This window comes from Sphaeramia orbicularis, chromosome 14 (assembly GCF_902148855.1).
Source record: "Sphaeramia orbicularis chromosome 14, fSphaOr1.1, whole genome shotgun sequence".
In the NCBI taxonomy this organism is placed as follows: Eukaryota; Metazoa; Chordata; class Actinopteri; order Kurtiformes; family Apogonidae; genus Sphaeramia; species Sphaeramia orbicularis.
In genome coordinates, this window is record NC_043970.1 from 50462481 (window position 1) to 50484949 (window position 22469).

At 35.4% G+C, this 22469-nt stretch overlaps 1 protein-coding gene across 1 annotated transcript in view; it reads left to right on the forward strand.

Moving 5' to 3' along the window:
• The first annotated feature begins 7737 nt into the window (after positions 1-7737).
• Positions 7738-22469, forward strand: part of slco2b1 (solute carrier organic anion transporter family, member 2B1) — a 45246-nt gene continuing 30514 nt past the window's right edge. The window contains exons 1-4 of the mRNA XM_030154430.1: positions 7738-7836; positions 13122-13232; positions 19850-19987; positions 20073-20235. Of these exons, the coding sequence (XP_030010290.1) occupies positions 13152-13232; positions 19850-19987; positions 20073-20235 (382 nt within the window). The 5' untranslated portion in view covers positions 7738-7836; positions 13122-13151. The remainder of the gene's footprint in view (positions 7837-13121; positions 13233-19849; positions 19988-20072; positions 20236-22469) is intronic.

Sequence of the window (22469 nt, forward strand, 5' to 3'; positions counted from 1 at the left end):
TTGACATGCTAATATTTGTGGAATGTTGAAAGACTCTGGAGAAGTTAGCAATGTCGTGCCGAATTCTACTCCCTGCTGAAAACTGCTCCCCCTTCCTAAGTCAGCCATGAAGAGGACAGTGTGCACCGAATTCATCCTGTCACAACTTTTTCTCCTTTCTGACTGTAGGGTATGAAATTAACTGTGAATTATTCAGCCTCTTAACACCATCATACCTGTGTAGCAATTAAGCAGTTAATAATATTGTAAGATTTTTTTATTTTTTTTTTTAATCTGTTTAATATTAAAGAATGTGCAAACTATAAGGTATATAAAACTTTCTAAACTTAAATCTTAGATACACAACACACAAAATATATAACAATATAAACAGATACTGCCAAAAACTACATCACCTGCGGCTGGGGATGCAGTTTTCGGCAGGGAGCAGAATTCAGCATCAGATGTTGCAGAAAACTGCATCCCCTATCAGAATTAGCTTGTGAAGCTAAAGCAGTGAAATGACTTTAGCAGCCCACATTAGGAGCTATTCTGGTGTGACAGGGTGAATTTGGTGCACTTTGCCCTCTTTATGGCTGACTTATGGAAGGGGGAGCTGTTTTCAGCAGCTGCTGCGCGATGCAGTTTTCGGCAGGGAGTAGAATTCAGCACAACAAGCAACACCTCTGTGCTCGGGGTATTTCCGACGCATCACTGCAACTTTGAATTCATAATGCAGGTCTGCTGTGTAAAAGTCCAGCCTGTCTCACCTCTGTTACTCCTTTGGCTTGGCTGTGGAAATCGGTCAGTGGTAAAAAAAAAAGGTGGGATCACCATCTCGCCTTTTTTCCAGGATCCCTGTGTAAAAGTGGCGTATGTCTTGGATGCTTTGAGAGTGAACTGTCAACTGATCAGCCTGATGGAGGCAGGAGACATTAAGTCTGAACGGGCAGTTTCCAGCACCTCCATGGCTGAAGCAGCTGGAATTGTGGCCATAAATAAGGTCACTGGTGTGTGTCATGGCGTCACTGCCCAAACCCTTTCATGGACACTGGTGTTAAAGAGAGCTGCCAAGTCCTACCACACATGGCTGGCCTGTGGGTGCAGCAGATAGTTACCAACAGGCCAAAATCTGCAGCTCTGACAGTTCATTTTTTTTAAACCTTTATTTAACCAAATAATAACAGCACACACCATGATGGAAAAACAGGTTAAAAGATCAGTGATAACAATGAATTTTAAAAAAATAATAATAAAAAACAGGCTATAATTTAGTAATGGCAGTCTACAGCAGGGGTGTCAAACACATTTTCTTCCTGGAGCCACATTCAGCCCAATTTAATCTGCAGTTGGCAGGACCAGTCAAATAATAGCACAATAGCCAATAAATAATGAGAACTCCTAATTGTTTTAGTGCAAGAAATAACATTCAATTATGTCAATATTTACATTTACAAACTATCCAAACAAAAAGGATGTGAATAACCTAAAAAAAAATGGAATTTGTTAAGAAATATAAGTACAATTTTATCAATATTATACCTCGACTTACCATTTATATATATTTACATTACAGATCAGATCTACAAAGGCACAAAACATTTAGTAACAGGCAGAATATTATTGAAATTCAACTTAATTTTCTTTCTACAATTCAGGTTTTTCATATTTGTGCAGGTTATTCACATTTTATTGTTAAAAGATAGTTTGTTAATGTAAACATTTTCATAATTTAATGTTCTTGCACTAAATCAAAAAGAAAAAAAGGGTGTTGTCATTAATTATAGGTTATTATGACATTATTTTTGAGTTTGATGCCCTTACTTGCACTTTGAAAATTCATCCTGATTGGAACCTTTGGTGGGCCGGTTTTGGCCCCCGGGCCACATGTTTGACACCTGTGGTCTACAGCAAATTTATAATAATAATAATAATAATAATAATAATAATAATAATAATAATAATAATAAAAGCTTTACTTGTATGGCACCTTTAAAAACAAAGTTTACAAAGTGCTTTGACAGAGGGCACAACAGCAGGATACAAGAAGCAAGTGAAAACACTAAAATAGAAGCAACACAATAAGAGAGATGTGTACAACAAATGCAAAAAATATGGCACTTCGAATAAATGAGTGAATCAGAGTAAAGAGGGCAGGGATAACGTAACATGATGCTGTTAAATCAATGCAAAAAATGAAATGACAAAACAACATCATGTATGGGAATATAAATTAATAATCAAACAGGATATAAATCAAATTTAAAAAAATAAAATTAAAAAGGGACAGACATCACATAAAAGCAAGTCTATGAAAATGTGTTTTGTGATTTAAAAGATGTCACTGATTCCGCAAGCCTTATCTCCTCGGGCAGGCCGTTCCAAAGTTTCAAATTTTAAAGTGTCTGTGAATAATTGAAAACACAGGCCGTGTCCAAAGGATTCTCACTGTCTAGCCAATAGGACGGTTCGAAAAGCTTGTAGTGAAGTGAGTTCTGGTACTTTCACCTGCAATTGAAGAGTATTCCAGGCAGAGGGGGCAGTAAAACTGAAGGCTCACCTCCGTATTTCAGGTCAAACCCTGAGAACGTTCAAATGATAAATATCTAAGTTACAGGAGATAACATTTGTTTGGCTTGTGTGTAAATAATTCACGCCGAACATAAGAAAGAAACACTAGATGTACATTCATATTGTCATCAGTAAAAATCTATTATCCTGCCCATTCACCCTCAAAACCTAATAAATTATTACTTTCGAGCATTTCTGTAAATTATTTACTCTCATCATTTATTTATGATACAAATCTGGAGCTTTTAAAATTATTATTCATATTCAGCCACATTCATTACACAAAGTATGAATAGCTGCATATTTAAAACTTTATTGATCACAATGATGTCATCTTTTAAAGCAGCATGAAAACATTAACTGCATAAAAATAATGCGGTTTTGTGTGTGTGGTTGATGAATGTTTGACTTTGTCTCCACCTGCTGGTCAGACTGTGAAACTTGATTTATTTGACATGAATTTATGAGGATTAAAACTGCAACAAAAAGAGAAAATAGAATAAAAAATGCAAATATACTGGAGTTAAGTATGAGAACTGTGCTGTTTCTCTTTCAGACATTATTTTACCTTTATCTCAGTTAGCAGGAAGGTGACGTATTAATCATATACTAGTGTTTAATGAGGCCATTGTTTTAAATGTAGGTCAAAATGTTTCATAGATGTAATAAGACAGAACAAATACCAATAGAGTCAGATATAATCGATTAAACAAATAGACAGTTAAATAGATAAACTTGTAGAGCTTGAATTTTTAATAAAGCCAGTGAAACAATATAAAATCCAGAAAAATAAGTTATCAGTAAAATAACTACAATCTATAAACATTAATAAATAAAATGAGTTTTAAATTATGTCTACAAACCAAACTCAAGTCAATCTGAAGAGGTAATTGATCATTTTACATTTAAAGACTTCAACACTTTCTGTTTATTTCATGCAGTGTTGCACTGTGTAACGTGAAGATTAATAACCTGCATGTTTTTAAACAAATAATTCAATGAAAACAGTGAAATATAAAGTGAAAACAATCATCTATCATCACGTCTAAAACCTGACTCCAACAAAAAAAACATCCACAAGGAAAACCTGGAGGTCAATGAACTTTCCCAAACTGAACCCGATTATTCTATCTAAAATCTAAAATATACATTGTGATATATGCCTTAATAACAGATAGATAGATTCTTTATTGATCCTTTGCAGGAAATTATTTGGTTACGACAGCAGTACAAAAACACACTGACCCATCCCAACAGACATCCCCACATACAACCAACAATGGATAATGTAGGTATAATTAACTAACAAAGTAAATAAATAAATAAATAGAACAATACTTTGCAATGGAAACAATTGATGGTGGTAAATAAATGAATATAATTCAAAATCTAAATGTAAATATGAAATATAAAAAATAAAATAAAAAAAAACAGTAATCAGTTCCAGTCATCAGTCACCCATTTTGTTTTTTCTAGAAAACAATGTAAAATTAAATTGAATGAAGAACACCCATCAGGGTAACTTTACCGGTAATTTCATGCCCCCCCCCCAAAAAAAAAAAAAAAAAAAAAAATTAAATTTTAATACGTTTTTCTTTATCCATCTGTCAGATATAAACTGAGGGGTAAACTCATATCATGACCATTAGGGGGCACTAAAACCTCAGCCACAAAACAGAAAAAAAATACACAGGCATTCTGGAAAATCTGATGATATGATGTCTTAAATATATTTCCTATAATTTTACAGTTATGACTGTTCTCTTAGTTATTTCCTGTGGAGATGGGGATATCCCACTAATTTACGACACTAAATATATCACAACATTAGGCTGTCTGAAGTAGAAAATAAAAATTAAATGGAAGCATGATCTGTTGATGTTCAGATGTTTGATTATTCACCATATTATGTCCATTTCAGATGAAATTGTTTGAGTTGAGCCCAACCTCAGTAATACTGGTTTGATTTTGAAGGTGTTTGTCAAACCTTACTTTGTGTGATCATATGAATAATAAATGCATGGAAGGTGACCTAGGTTGAATATATGGAGTACATTTGCGTTTTTGTAATCTTCAGCTTTTAATTTTCTTAATTTAGCCTGTAGACAAGATCTTTTCCAACAATAAACAAGTCGGTTTTGCACCTAAACTGTAGCCCACAGTTACATACACAGATTGGTCAATAAATGTCCCTTATTTTGTTAAACTGTAATCTTTGACCACGGCATACATTCAACATAGTATTATTTCAACAACCTTATGCAATATCATAACAGTCTTTTCAATTCTTCTTTGGACCTAAACCTGACCGACTCAATCAACTGCTATATAACTGTTTACATACATATCAAGTAAATTAATGATATTTTTTAAATATAAAAGTGACAAAAGTCCACACATTGATTCTGCAGTAGAAGTAAAGGTACCAGTGTAAAAGAGATGAAAGTGAGAAATGATTAAGCTTCATGAACCGTATGTCATATTAATGTTATGTGACACCAAGAAAATCATTCCTACTCTAAGTAAATAGGAAAGAATTTATGGAAAATAATTATATGACAACTTCACTTTACTCCAATCTACATGCTTGACATCATTTTTTATTTTTTATGACTTGATCTTTAGTAAGTTTTTCTTTTATACATATAAAAAATAATAATAATAATAAATTCTTACATGCTATACATTTCCACATCTTATGCCAGTTATCAATGCCAGTATACTGCAGATGTGGACAATCTCTGACCAGACGAAACACAAATAATAGGGCAGCAGAGAAAGCCTCTAGATGGCTCCGGATAAAGAGAGCCGATCCGTGGGTGAGCTGCCAGGGCACGTGCTGAGGCCTGATCAGCCTCAGTAGGGTCGCCTGAGTGAGGATGTCTGATGTTCGTGAGACCCGAAACACCCAGTGACCTCAGGATACATCACTGATTATGTGTCCTGGCTTAGTATCAGAAGATGTATCATTTCAACAATAAGGACGATGCCAATAATACACACATACATGGTTACTACAGTCATTATTTATCACTAAGTCCAGTTTACATTTTTGAGCTGGAGACGTCATTGACCTGTGTAGCAGAAGTATCGGGCCCATTTGTCATTGTAATCATCTACTCTATTTAACAGTCTATACGATCATCTTTCAGATGCTGCCAATTGACCAAGAGAGGTATACCAGTGGGGGAAAGTTGGAGATGATGGAGCCTTCCACTCCCTTACTAAGAGTTTTCTCCCCATCATGATGGCAGTTTGTACCCACTGCGCAACGGAGGAGGGCAAAAAAGTCAGAACAGAAGGATCCCCTAGCACAGGGGTTTCAAACATGCGGCCCAGGGGCCAAATCCGGCCCACCAAAGGGTTCAATCCGGCCCGTGGGATGAATTTGTGAAATACAAAAATTACACTGAAAATATTAACAATCAAGGATGTTAAAATAATTTTAGGTCAGTTAATTCTAAAGTGGATCAGACCAGTAAAATACTATCATAATAACCTATAAATAATGACAACTGTACATTTGTCTCTTTGTTTTAGTGTAAAAAATGTAAATTTACACAAAAGTGTTCACATTTACAGACTAGCCTTTTACAAAAAAAAACATGTGAATATCTGAAATCTCTTAAGTATGTGGAATTTTAATAATATTCTGCCTGTTCCTTATTGTTTTGTGCTTTTGTAGATCCACTGTGATCTGTAAGTTGTGATTCACATGTATAAATGATAAACTAAGGCGTAACACTGTTAACATTGCACTTATTTTACTAACAAATTTTCAGGTTGTTCATATTTGGTCATGTTATATTCAAGTACAATTCATTGATGTAAACATTTCAATTATGGAATTTTAAGTGTATTTTTGCGTGTATTGTAGGATATTTAAGTGTATTTTTTATTTTACAGAATTTACTTTTTTCACTCAAAAGTTCTTATCCTATTGTTTATATTACTTTACAGGTCCGGCCCACTTTATATCATCTTCGGCTGGATGTGGCCCCTGAACTAAAATGAGTTTAACACCCCTGCCCTGGCACATAAAGCCTATTAGTAAAGGGAATGCCCTGACCAGCAACTTTCTTCGCTACAGTGTGAACCAAAGACCAGTATTCCTAGATTTTGGGACATTCCCAGAGCATATGTAACAGAGTGCCACTATCATGCTGGCACTTCCAACAGGCATCAGTCCCCGCTATCCCCGCTTTCTTTAACCTAGAAGGCGTCCAGTATACTTGGTTTAAGATCTTAAATTGGACCAACCTTGATCGTAATTCTCGTGGCAATTTTTTCATATTCTTGAGAATTCTACTCCACTCATCTTCTGAGAAGCTGACTTTTAAGTCAATTTCCCATGTTTTTTAAGAGGCAGAACATTGAGCTCAGAGGCCGATAGAAACATTTTATAATAGACTGATGCCTCATGTCCGCCTCCAAAAGCATTTTTTATGTCCACCAGAGTGTCACAGCTACTCATTTTTTATTTTTTAATATAATTCATGTTCATTGTATTACAGGTTTTACATTGTTTTTGTCTTTGTACAAGTTTTATTTTGTTTTCACTTGTTGTCTTTCATGTCATTTTCCTCATGTTATTTCAGGCTGGTATCTTTTTATGTTATTTTTTATTTGTTATGAATTACGCTAATTCTTTTTCATCTTTCACATTGCTTTTATCCTTTTCACCTTTTTCATTCTACGTCTTTTGCATCATTTTCATCTCGGTGTATCTCTCAGATTGTTGTTTTTGTTGTAGTGGTTTTTTGGTTGTTGTTTTTTTTTCTGGTCAACATTATATGGTGATTTTGTCTTAAATGTTGCACAATGAGGCAACAAAAATAATCAGTAATGATCCATAAATGTATTGAAACTAAAGTAACGCAGATATGGAGTAAAAAGTACAGAGAGATATATGTTTTAAATTGTAAAAAAGAAAAAGAAGTTGTAAGGGAAAACCTGAGCAGCTGATAGACATAACTAAGTGATGGCATCAAGATGAGCTATAGCATCTTGGGAAGATAACAATAGTTTTTTGTTGTGAAATATTCTTTCTTTCAGTTTCCAGATAGACAATACACGTGGGACTGTATTTCCTTTCTTTCCTCATTGTTTTCAGTGGTTTTCCCTCCCTGCCTTCAGACTGGTTCATATTCCACATCCTCCTTCTTGGATTCCCTCCCCCCTCCTACTGAAGCCCCGCCCTTTCAGGCTTCTGCAGAATCAACAGCAAAGAAACTCAGAGCTGCAGAATTACGACGAAACACAGGACGAGGACAGCCCAGCGTCACAGTGAGTCTCACAGAATCCTTATTAACATGGCAGCCTTAACTGGGAATACTGGGAATACTGGGAATACTGGGAATACTGGGAGTACCTCCACTGCTCTTTGGAAACAGCAGATTTTCTCTGTATCATTTTACAAATTAAAAGCAAAGAAAACTGACTGACTCTCCTGCTGTGTGATAAAAAAAAATATTTTTACTCATCTCATCTAATTTTAGGGTTTTATCAATGAAACCAGCACACTATCAGTCATTGCTCTTAATCATTAAACAACAGTCATGAATGACTTTTAATAATATGATGTATTAAAGATTTATTGTCATGCACAGAATAAAACAGCAGTCAGTACCACCACACAGATTCTGCTATAGTAATATACACTACTAGTAGTATTACTATTACTACTACTATGGAAATGATTGTGTAATAACAATCATAGTCATTATCATACTGTTTCTACTAGCAACTAATATCAGTGCCATACTACTATAAATACTAAATGCCAGATTTAGAAATGAAGTGAAAATATACTGTCATCGCTGGTTCGTCTTCAGATCAGCAAGAAATTGATCATATTGATAGATACTGTCATGCAGCATGTGTGCAGTTCTTTTAAAGAGCCTTGCCTGACTTCTGATGACATTAAAAATGACAAAAAGTGTTGTATTTCTCAGTGCTGAACAAAGTGCAAAGAAGGAAAGCAAAAAATCTTAAACTCAAATCTGAATCGGGATCAGAAATGTATTTGTCTCTCCTTGTTCACATTTTTTTCTAAAGTTAGGTCCCATGGGGCATAGCAGAAGGGGAGGGGCTTTGCTTCTTGCAATAGCCAAATATAAATATAAATACTAATATGATGATTATTTGCGCTTGTACTAGTAATAATACTAATTACCCCTCAGCCAACTTCTGGCCAAAGGGGTATTGTAATCATTTTGTCATCTGTCTGTCCATTCAATGACATAATTGCATTATCTGAAGAATGCATTTAAATATCTGCACCAAATTTATTCTGTGGATGCATCTTGGCATGGAGCAGAAGCCTGTTGAAAATAAGTGACCTTGACCTACTTTTTCATGGTCAAATAGTCTTGTGCAGTTATAATATCTGAGTACTTTCAAATATAAATATGTATGTATTATAGGGATGCACCAAGTACGAGTACTTATATTTGAGTACTTGTCGATACCGAGTACCGATTTAAGTACTTAATAATCCCATTCCAGTTCTTAGTTCCTTTTGTAAATGTGCTTTATTGTCGTTGTCATTAGTCTGACTGGAACAAAGTCATGCTACTGACATTTAATGTGTTGGAATGAGCGTTTCTCAATTAATCCACCAGGGGGGGCCACTCTTAATTAATCATACTGGACAAATACCACGAAGAAGAGTAAAGTTTTTTTGAGAAGAAGAGGAAAGTTCGTAACAAATGGAGATGACAGAGGAAACACTAATGTGATACTAATATTGCAGTGTTTTCACTGATAAGGTTTAAAAGCGAAGCTTCAGCAGATAGAGAGAAGATAAATGAGCGATAGGTTTCGTTTTCACTACTTGCAGTCAGCGTTACTTTTATCACCGTCATTTATTTTGAAAAATCTCTACACTCTTCACACTCCCCACACATTATTCCACCGCCGCGTACCTGCTGCACTGAACTGTGAATGTCACACGGCCATAAGTGGTATTGGTGCAGTTGTATCGGATTGCTTTTACGAGTACGAATGCGAGTACACACACTGAGTATCGGAGCCGATACCCGATACTCGTATTGGAATCAGTGCATCCCTAATGTAATAAGTTTTACATAAAGACAATCTAATCTAAATTATAGGACAGTAACTTTCAACAGAATCTTACACTGCAAAAAATGCCCTGCTAGAAATAAGCCTAATACTCCTAAATCTGGTCAAATTGGTTTATATTGAGCAAAAAAATTCTGCCAACAATTATTTGCTGGAATTCTTAAAACAAGCAAAAAAGTCTAACAACTAAAAAAAAACATAATGTGCCTTAAAACTAGACAAAAATGCTAGAATTTTAGCAAACAGTGCTTTGTACAAGAAATAAAATCACCTTGATATTAGCTGGAAAATCTTATTTAGAAAAAGTTAGATTTTTTTTTTTTTTTTTAAATAAGAATATTTTTCTTATTTAAAAGTTTCTTGGCAAGCTTTTTTCCCTATTTAGATGAAAAATAAGACAGATGTTCTAGAAATAAGGCTTTTTTCACTTTCTTAGAAGTCATTTTTTGCAGTGTACACTATATTTGGCCGAGGGGTACTAAAAGTGTGCAGCACATTATGTTTTTCTTCTAGTACTACTATTATGGTCTTTCTGTGTGGAGTTTGCATGTTATCCCTGTGTCAGTGGGGTTTCCTCCCACCGTCCAAACTCTTGCAGTTAAAAGGTTAAGTGATTAATCTACATCAGCGGTAGGAGTGAATGTGACAGTGGATGGTTGTCTGTATATGTCAGCCCTGTGATGAACTGGTAACACAACCAAGGTGTAGCTGGGATCGGCTCTAACATACACTTGACCCTCGTGAGGATGAATGAATGGATGAATGAATGAATGAATAATTCCTCCCATAATAATACTACCAACACCACTATTACTACAACTGTTCATCCATTGGGTCATTATTTTGGTCATAACATTTAAACTACACTCACATTCTAACAGATTTGTGGTTTTACTTCACTAGCCGATGTGAAGGTGCTGTGTCCAGCATCGTCTTTGTCATCATCTTCGTCTTTCTCATCATCTTTGTTAGCAATTTCTTCAAACATCTTTTCTGCCAAAACTACTGCTCAGATTCATTTGAAATTATATATGTAGCTTCCTTGGGACAATGTATACACAGTTTTGGGAAATTCAGTTTTTTAAATTTTTTATGAATTTTTTAAATATTAAAAATTTGCCATTACTTTTAAATGACCATATTTTGATGGCTTATAACATAGAGATACCAATATACTTACTTTTGAGCACTGATAGGAAGTCATATATGGACTTTGAATTAGTTGACAACCTGGATAAAATGACAACCTCACAAATTCAACTTGATTTTGATTCTTGATAGAACATGCCAGTGACATACAAGGCTATTGGTTCTATTTTTATCTTTGAAAAAGCACAAAAAAATACAGCAAAAACTATTGCTAACACACTGTTGGTGCATAGAATCTTTGAACTCTAACCTCATCTTTGCATCGGTGTTTCTGTGAAGTTTTGAGTTCATCAACATAAAATGTAGAATTCATTAAACACTTTGTAACGCGGTGGGAGTTGATGAGATAATGCCGTCCATATGGTCAGTGGTTTCAAGGCCTGTTCCTCTCTTTTATCTGGAGGAATGCTTACTCTGGGACTCATGTGACCACTGACAGCCTAAATTCAAACAGCTGAGCTCATTTATTGCCCACACAGAAAACTGTCACAGTGTTTGGGTGGTTTTAAACCATAATAAGATAACGTAGGCTAAATGTACACAACATAGTCAGATAGATGTGGATTTTGTTATGCTTGTAAGTATGAAAGTATGGCTGAATATGAATGGATGAAAGTTTGATGATATTGAAAAAAAGTCTGAATATACAGGGTGGGGAAGCAAAATTTACAATATTTTGAGGCAGGGATTGAAAGACAGTGTATGACCAGTTAGTTTATTGAAAGTCATGAGAATTTATTTGCCACAAGAAAATGTCCATAATAGAAAATGTTTTTATTCTATGTGTCCTCCTTCTTTCTCAATAACTGCCTTCACACGCTTCCTGAAACTTGCGCAAGTGTTCCTCAAATATTCAGGTGACAACTTCTCCCATTCTTCTTTAATAGTATCTTCCAGACTTTCTCGTAATAGTTTTGCTCATAGTCATTCTCTTCTTTCCATTATAAACAGTCTTTATGGACACTCCAACTATTTTTGAAATCTCCTTTGGTGTAACGAGTGCATTCAGCAAATCACACACTCTTTGACGTTTGCTTTCCTGATTACTCATATGGGCAAAAGTTTCTGAAAAGGTATGGATAATAGTGTTAGGTATGATTATGACATCAATATATGTTTGGTTTCAAAACAATTGACGTAGTGCCTGCTGAGAAAAAACAACTAAATGTTCATTGTAAATTTTGCTTCCCCACCCTGTACATTATGACATGTGAAAATGTTTTAATGTGCGTGTGTATGTTGTTAGCTTGACAATGTGGACTAAAAGCTGAATATAGTGTATGGAAGTATGAATATATAGAAAGAAAAGAATGGAAAGTAAAATATGTGGATGAAGAGTTGGAAAATATGGTAAAGAAGTCAAACTACGGAATGAAAGTTGGAATATGGGGAATGAAAAATGTCAATAAATGAAATATTTTGACAAAACTTACGAAATATGTCAAAGAAAATTTTAAATACATGAAATGAATGGTTGGAATACGGTGACAGAAAAACAAAAACTATGCAAAGAAAGTTGGGATATATTAAGGAAAAGTTTGAATATATGGAGGTGAAGTTTGAAAATATGGAACGTTACAGTACATGGAATGAAAGCTGAATATATGGAAGAAAAGTTGGAATACGCAGAAATAAAATTAGAAGGAATGTTGATTGTATCGAAGGTATTAAAGTTTAATTCAGTGTATTTTCATTCCACACATTCAAGCTTCATTGTATATTTTCCCACTTCCATTTTTATGCAAGTTGTATTCAATGCTAATTTAATTTTAGATGCATGGTGCCAGTCTTTCATTCCATACTAATTATCAATTAAAATTCATAATGTCCATTATATTCAGGCAAATGATGAAATGTGAGTCCTGTGGTGTTTGTCATATTGTTATCATTTACTATACATGAGAAGCCAATTAAAGAGCACACAGCAACTTTTTTTAATCTTCAAACTTTGCCCTAAATCTGTTTTTGCTCATTTTTCTGTGCATGTTTAACCTCTCTCCGGGTGGTTGTTTCCCGTCAGTATTTTGAGCCTTTATCTTCCATTACACCAGTGTGTAGTATGTCAGTGAAGAGCAGAGGAGGAGCAAAGTGAAATGTTATTGTGCAAAAAAAAGACTGTGTAAACTGAGCGTGCACATGGTCTCACTTAAGACATGTTTCTGCAGGCCCATTTGGCTTGAAAATCGAAAGCACCATGTTGGTTACTGTGCTCAAGGTTAGAGAATAAACATCTACAGATTGTGGAATAAATGTCCCAGTACCAGGATCTGCAGGCACTAGTCCTCACCCACTGGGCTGGCCATGTATCTACTCAACACTGTGTTTGTCTTTGGCAGGTTTTGGAGATTCGGCGGTGAAGGTAAACAATGGTAGCCAGCAACATGAACTCTGACCTCAGTGGGTCACGACGTCCGGCCACATGTAGGAGTCTCTTCAGGAACATTAAGGTTTGCTTCCGTTTTATGTCATTTGCTGGTTTTTGTGGTCTGACTGGTTTCCTCTGACAGTTTGGGGAAATGGTACAGCTGCTATAATCCTCTATTAAGAACTGATTTATTTCTCATTATTTGATCAGTAATTATATGCATAATAAAACAAACAATAAAAAAATTAGATGTAGCTAGAGCTGTGTCAACTGGTTTATGGTTTTTTTAGTAAATCCAAAGAAAAGATTACCTTTAAAGCACAAGATATGTTTGGCAAGATTTTAACCCATAAAGACCCAAACACTTACTGACGACCAAAAGCATCTACTGATATATAATGTTTAATAGCTGTTGATCCACTAATCCTATCAATACATGTAAATAATTGGTGTAAAATACAGTTTGTCATCTTTTCATGGTCATCAGATATGACCCATTTGGACGTTCAGAGGCTCCGTAGTTAATGTGGAAACACTGTCATCTTCAGCACAGCATTGATTCACCAGTAAAACCCATGGAGTTTGATAAATGACACTATTTTTATGTCCAGCTAATAATATATTTTGCTGAAAAAGTCACTTTTTCTTCCGTTTTCTCTGTTTTTGATATAACCCTCAACTTTAACCTGAGTTTGTATGAACAACTACATCAGGGGTGTCAAACTCATTTCAATTCAGGGGCCACATACAGCCTAATATTTTATAAAGTGGGCCGGACCAATAAAATAATATAAATAATAGGATAACGACTTATAAATAATGTGAACTGCAAAGTTTGCTCTATGTGTTTGAGTGAAAAAAAAGTCAAATTCCGTGGTGAAAATGTTTACATTTACAAACTGTACTTGAACATAACATGAACAAATACGAACCTGAAAATTCTTTAAAAAAAATAAGCGCAATTTTAACAATATTATGCATTATTTTATAATTTATACATCTGCATTATAACATACAGATCACAGTGATCTACAAATGCACAAAAAATTTCGTAACAGGCAGAATATTAGTAAAATTAGAATACTGTTAAGACATTTCAGGTTATTCACATTTTTGTAAAAGGCTTGTCTGTAAATGTAAATATTTTTGTGTAATTTTAACATTTTTAAAACTGAAACAAAGAGATTAAATTGGCTGTTTTCATTATTTGTAGGTTATTATGATAGTATTTTACTGGTCTGACCCACTTTAGATTGAATTAACCTAAAATTATTTTAATGTCTTTGATTTTTAATGTCTTCGGTGTAATTTCAGTGTAACTTTTGCATTTCACAAATTCATCCTAGGGGCTGGATTAGACCCTTCGGCGGGCCAGTTTTGGCCCCCGGGCCACATGTTTGGCACCTGTGAACTACATGATCAGTAAATTAAATATAGGAAAATAACTGATTTCCACTTAAAAATGCAAAATACAGAGGGTAATATCATAATGTAATGTGATAAATCACTTAAATAAGGTTAAATATAGAAAACAATTCATTTGGGAACTGACATAAAAGTAGCACTGGGTCTTTATGGGTTAATAATCCACTATCCCTACATCATAATGTGTACATCCAGTTCACTCAGTTATAAGGGATGCACTGATACCGATACCAGTATCAGGTATTGGTCCAATACTGAGCGCGTGTACTACTACTCATACTCGTAAAAGTGCTCCAATACAAACACATCGATACCACTTGACAGCAGCATGATGATCACCTCATAGTGCAGCAGGTACGTGGTGGAGGAGTAATGTCAGCAGCGTGGAGATGTTTGCAAATAAACGACGGTGACAAAAGTTGCGGCGACAAAAGTAACGTTAAAGACATAGACGGATACGGATGGAGCATGTTGTCCATCCTCTGTGCACATTCCACATGTAATTCTGTCTGTTTTCCGGGAGCTAGCGCATATGTACCAAGAGCCATATAAAGATCATCGTCTTATCTTATAAGGCTCTGTGCATACCCAGATGAAGAAGCAGTACCACCGGGAATCGTGGAGGTAGCTAATCTGTTCATAGAGCGACTGTGTGAGTTAGAGAAAAACTACTGACAGATTTATGACAACAACCCTCATCAATATCAATATTAGCATCGACATTAGTATTACCCCCTCTGTCGTCACCATGTTTGTTATTATTGACTTTCTTCTTCTTCTTCTCAAAAAGCTTTACTCTTCTTTGTGGTATTTGTCCAGTATGGTTAATAAGTAAGAGCAGTGCCCTCTGGTGGATTGATTGAGAAATGCTCATTCCAACACATTAAATGTCAGTTGCAGCACTTTGTTCTAGTCAGACTAATGACAACGACAATAAAGCACATTTACAAAAGTAACTAAGAACTGTAATGGTATTAAGTACTCATATCGGTACTCTGTATCGGCAAATACTCAAATGTAAGTACTTGTACTTGGTCTGGAAAAAAGTGGTATCATTGCATTCCTATCAGTTATTAACAATTACGGGCAAATATGTATTTTTTTTAATCAAAAAAATGTATTTTTTGAGGTAAGAATGACCTTGACATTTGACTTCCTGCCACCAAAGTGGAATCAGTTTGACCAAATTTGGCCATGGCTCAGATGGTAGAGCGGGTTGTCCAATAACTGAAGGGTTGGAGGTTCAAATCCCACTCTGTCCCAGACAGTCCGTTGTGTCCTTGGGCAAGACACTTCACCCTCCTTGCCTCCAGTGCAGGCAGCCACGCTTCTGTCAGCCTGCCCCAGGGCAGCTGTGGCTACAAATGTAGTTACCCCCACCAGAGGGGGAATATATGAATGAATAATGGGTCAATAATGTAAAGCGCTTTGAGTGACCAAAAAAGCGCTGCAGAAATCTAATCCATTATTATTATTAAATTCTCTTATGTCATTCCTGATATTTTGCACCCATAACAATGGGCAAAAGAGACTTTAAACTTGAACCTTTTGCCAAAATCTTCATCACACATTTCATCGTGGTGTCCAAGTGAACATTTCCAATTCTGTTGAATCATTTCTTGGATATATCATTTTAAATTTAATAGGTAAACATATATGGACTGTACTCCATATATGTTTACCTACAGTTGGTGTCAGCTGCTGCCTTATCGGTATAGACAGCTGCCTGTCAGCCAGCTGAGCCCATTAAAAGAAAAGAAAAAAAAAAAGAAGGTAAACATATATGGACACAATACAAATTTCTCATGAGCTTGAACTTTGCTGCTTGGTAATTCCTACAGTCTTCAGAACATTGTACAATTAGTTTTGGATATAGAATGTAAACATAAGTCTATAAGCTGTGGCTGCCAATATATGTTCTATGGTACTTGAATAAAATATAGGAAGTTCTGTGATAGCTTAGGAAGTTTTATTTTTATATATATGTATAAGAGTATAAAGTATCTTATTTGAGCTGTAGTTCACACTGTTCTTAAGAAAGATAATAGTTTTATTTCACTCTAATCTTCTGAGAACACAGAATTGAAAGACACAGACAAATAATATATCCATTTTACATAAACATATAATAATTTAACATCAGTTTATTTAATGCACATTTTGAAATTTTGCTCGAGAGAATGCCAGTGTAAGCAGCAAAATTTTAAAAATTACCCTAATTCTCAAAAATCACTCACTTGAGGATTTTTTTTTTTTTTTTTGGCGAGGAGTAAATGTATGTAGATAGAGGATATGCACCGCTTGCTCACAACATAATGCAGATGAGGGTTTTTACTCCAAACTAGATCATATTTTTATTTTTGTAACCTCAAATTCTTTTAACATTTAATGGAAAACAAGCTAGAGTTGCAGTGCAGACATCTCTTTTAATGTTACTGATAGTGGGTTGGAGACAACAGAAGGCTACCTGATTACAGTTCACTCTGAAGTCAACTTCAGTTCTGGAGTGTGTGTTTTATTTTCTATTTTGAAAGGAAGGATAGTTCTGATTCATCAACTGTCACAGCTGCTTTGACATGAGTCTGAGCCCTTAAGAGTTGTTGTGAGCGTATAAAATGGCTCAGCTCTGTTCAGAAATCGTGCCAGAGTCAATAAAAGATACTGATAAGCTAAGACACATGATTCCAGTTCCAAGTCCAATGTGGATCCAGTTCCTGATTCCCATTCCTCATGTTGTTGTACTTCCTTTATGATGTATTTGTTTGTTTTCTACAAAACAGAAATGAAAAATGTGTCACAGCACGCAGACTGAGGAGGACAATTTGTTCCGTTTGTTTTATGGTGGTTGTGATATTGCACCATGACGCTTTGACACTAATAACAAAAGCAACACACACGCCCCTATCATTACTAAATAATGAATCAACTTCTTGAATGACTCATTCAACCGTAACCTAATTTCACACATGATTCACAACAATGAAGATTCAAAAATGCATAGCAAAAATAGCATATTGTTAATATTTCAGAGACCTCCTAATGTTTTCAGTGGAGTCATGTATTATTAAAGGGAGATGAGCCCTACCTGGTTCCACTGTAGTTTATATGTGACCTTTGGCTCTAATTTTACCATACAAAGGCAGTTTGGAGCTATGGTAATTTGCCTGTGTATGAAGTTTTGTTGACTTGTAAATATCTCAGATGGTGTGCTGAGTTTTGTCAGCACTCAGAGACAGATGCAATAACATCACATTCTGATTAACCCCACAGATCAGAAACACTGAAACTATATTATAGGAACAATCTATGTATCATTCATTCTTTTCATATTCAATTGAGAATCCACAATCGGAAAACGAAAAAATTACTTGTTATTTCATTATTCATGTACAAATCAAGAAATGAATTGTTTTACATTCTTTCGATTATATGCACAAATTAAAAACTGGAAATAAGCAAACGGACCAAATGTTGGGTTTCACGTTGACATTTTTGACACCCGATTTGGTGTGACCCGGAAGTTACTGACTTCTTCATGTGTTACGCAAAGTGGGTTCTACTTCGATTGGTTACCATGGCCGCACTGTATTAGACAAAACAACAATACCTGGAGGATCCTGCTGATTTTTTCAGTTGTCACGTCGTCCTCCTTGAGAGTAACATGTTTGTTGACTCTGAAAAACACTAAATTTTCCATTTGCACAGAATGCATTAGGCAGAATACTAACAAACCCACGATTGTCCAGCTCAACACACGAAGAAGTCAGTAACTTCTGGGTCATGCCAAATCGGATATCAAAAAAGTCAACATGAAACCTGACATTTGGTCCATTTGCTTATTTTCAATTTTTAATTTGCGCATGCAATCAAAAGAATGAAGAACAACCCGTTTTTTGAGTTTTGATTTGTACATGAATAATGAAATAACGAGTCATTTTTTTGGTTTTCCAATTGTGGATTCTCAATTGAATATGAAAAGAACGAATGATACATGGATTTAGGAACACTTAAATAAAACAAGAAAAGCACTCAGAGAGTGCAGACCTCCACCAAGGCAGATCAGTGCTCCCCCCCGATCACCACCAAAATTTAATCATTTGTTCCTTGTGCCAGTATCAACATTTCCTGAAATTTTCATCCAAATCTGTCCATAACTTTTTGAGTTATCTTGCACACGGACAAACAGACAGACAAACCAACACTGGCAAAAACATAACCTCTTTGGTGGAGGTAATAAACATTTGCAGTAAAATGCAAACACTGAGAATTATTGTCCTGACTGGTGCCGAAATATGTATCTACACAATGCAAACAAAAATTATTTGACTTTTGTAGTTTTAGTACATTGTTTGTTAAACTGTTCAGATATTCAGACTATAGGAGACTTTACTGATATCACTTTCCAAAAATTCTCCCTCAGCCAGGACTGAGATAAAACATGCTAGCTCTGTTGCCTTGGGAGGAAAATGTGAGAAGCGATTTCCTGCTTAACTTAAAGTCAATCATACTGTTTTCCACATTAAACTATGTTCTGAATAATATACGAAATACATGTTTACACTATTTGTTAGCTTTAGCCAACAACGGTGTACTATGAGCAACAGCTTGTGACCTACGATGCTGATGTTAGCGCACTTTATCCGAACCTCAGGTAGGTTAAAGCACATTTTATGCAATATATAGCTGGAAAAATAATGAGCTAACACACTATCCACATTTTACATGTGGCCACTTAATCAACTGGACAAATTACTCAATCCATTTTGACTGGGTGTTACAAAAAAAAACAGTATTTTAGCCAAAATTCAGACTTGAAACACACTGTTAGCCATTAGCTTAACAGTAATCATCTAACAGGTTAGCATTAGCAATCAGCAAACAGTTGCCTCTAAGCTAATACCTAAGTGTTAGATAATGGAAATAATGATGAGGAAGTATATTAACAGCTACCTGTCAAAATACTTTCATGGAGGTGTACTTATGTATAAAGATAAAAGAAAGTGAATTAAAATAAAACACTAGGGTTTTTTTTCTCCAAAGTTTGTTTCAAGCTTACAATACTTGTGTTGAATGGAAAGGTCATTTTATTCTGTCCATCTAATGTTAGTACTTGTGATACATTTTTTATGTATTACTAATGGAATGGATGGAACACTGATGGAATGGAATGATGTAGAAGCATCATTAATTAATCAGCTCTAATAAATTCACTGTGCTTTCTATTTTCCCATTCATTTGTTCTTCTTCTTCTTCTTCTTCTTCTTCTGTTTGCAGTTCTTTGTGTTTTGTCACAGTTTGCTGCAGCTTGCCCAGTTGTTGGTGTCGGGCTACATGAAGAGCTCCATCTCCACCATTGAGCGGCGTTATGGTCTGTCCAGTCAGAAGTCTGGTCTGCTGGCTGCTTTTAACGAGGTCAGAACTGAAAGGTCTTTAATGAAAACTATAACCAAACCAGAAAAGAAGGAGGTTCAGTCAATTCATTCAACCTCTATTTAAGGTGGGGAACACGGTGCTTATCGTCTTCGTCAGTTTCTTCGGTAGTCGAGTCCACCGGCCGAGGTTAATCGGAGGCGGAGCTCTGCTGGCCAGCTTCGCTTCATTGTTGATGGCTCTGCCGCATCTAGTGAACGGACCATATGAGTACACGAACCACATCAGCTGTAAGAGCACATACACACACAAAGGATGTGTTTTTAAACACCTTGGCTCATGTATAAGCCTACACCGTCTTTGAATTGTACTCCCTTCAAATATTTCATTCAACAAATAGTAACCTACAACCTACAGACAAAGGAATACCTGATAAGCAGCAACTGCAATAGCTGAAGTTGTATCATATCTTCAGTTTTTTGTATGAGAAAATATTAAGCTGTGCAAATGGATGATAAGACAGAACAAAAGATCAGTTTTATTTATGTAGCCCATTTAAAAGAACACAAAGTACCCAAAGTGCTGTACAAAGTTATAGATAAAAATACAGCATATGCTAAAACTAGTAAAAATAATAATAAATATAAAATATGCTAAAACTGGTAAAAACAGGTGCACAGTAATAGGATCAATAGCATCTAAAACACAACCAGAAGATAAAACAAATAAAAGTCACACACTTCATCATTATGCATGTTTATGAAATATCACCAGATCATTGTATTCTCATGTTTTCATTATCATGGGTAACAAATCATGAGTTTTGTGAGTTGACACATTTTTTTTTCCACCCTTTATCAATCTGTCCCTTAAAAGCCTTACTTTCTGTCCAAATCAAAAGACTACATATAAAGATAGATAACATCATTGGCACCTGCAAGTGTACATCCATATGGGTTGAGTGTGCCTTGTGCGTACACAGTGAAATTTGAGAGAGAGAGAGAGAGAGAGAGAGGTACATCTTGGTACTTTTGGAGAAGTTCCTCCCCCCGCTCTTATGCATTACCCCCCCACAGTCTTCTAACTCATTCACTACCCCTATCTGTGCTTACCTCACAATTCAAGTCTGCAGGTGCGTCTGGATAACATGACATTACTTTATGCTGCTGTAAAAAAGTGACACCAAAATATGAGTAAAACAACAGAGTCATGTCTGATGGAATCTGAACAATGATGCACAATTACAGCCATCAGTCACATTATAGTTAGTATGTAACTATATTATAGTTGTTTAACCACTTACCCGTCTGAAAACAAGATAAAATCTGATCAAAATCATCCATTACAATGTATATTTTCTTCAGCCTCTAAACTCTTGAGGAGACGGTGCAGCATCGTTTCCTCTCAAACTTTATTGAACTCCAATGGGCAGAAATTACATAATTTTTAACCATTATTGCCTGTATTACACTTTTCAGTTTTCACTGTATGTTCAGGTACTTTTCACAGAATAGAGTGTGAGATGGTAACAGAATGGTCTACTACTAACTATCTGTAATGTAGGCCGTATTGTCACTTTCTGATGTTGATGCTGATGATAATGCAGCCTAATTCATTTGCTCCAAGCCAGTTAATGCAACCACACATTTTTATTTTTTTTTTCAATATTTCACAACAAATTCAGTTGAAATCTTAAGGAGCTGCTGCACAGACTTCCTACATACTACAGGTTCTGTTAAGGTAGAGGAACGCTAATGTAAAAAAGATGGTAATTATTGGCTCAGGACAATGATTAATAGAGACTTAAAGTAATTTTCCACTGGTTTCCATGTTTTAACGCATGTGTTTTCCAGCTTAATTATTTCTTTTGCTTTGCTGATCCATTCTCTCTGAGCTGGTGTATTTGAAGATTATATGTAATTACCTCTTTTGTGACGATTCGTTAACAAGACTAAGATGCTTTTTATTCTGAAATGACCCAGATTTCTCTGCAGGGCTGTGGTTTGAGTGGGATGGTGGATCATTGTGTTCTTTGTTATACCAAACCAATGAAATTAAATTTAATTACACAACAAATGGAAAAAAGTTCACTCAACTACACTCCATTTAATACATGTATTGTCATCTTTTATACCCATATGACCTATTAACTATTTCATATTGCCTTGATTTATTTATTGTGCTATTGAATGGCTGCCCTGCATTCTTCAGTGTTACATTATAAGAGATACTATCCTCCCTGATCGTTTTACAGCACAGCTCACATTCTGAAAGTGTATCTACACAAGGGAGAAGCCAAATACTCCCAGCAGCCATTGCAAAAGGAATTCAGCTTGTGTTTACTTTGGAAAATGTGGCACTTATACAGAGAAGCACTGGACATACATGGACCTGACAGGCCGAAGAGAATCTAAAGCAAGGTCACATCTGTACAGCTGAGGATAGTTTAGTTTACATCACACACACAATCATATTAGTATTGGACATGATGGAAAAAAAGAGGAAAAAAACAAAGCTAAACAAA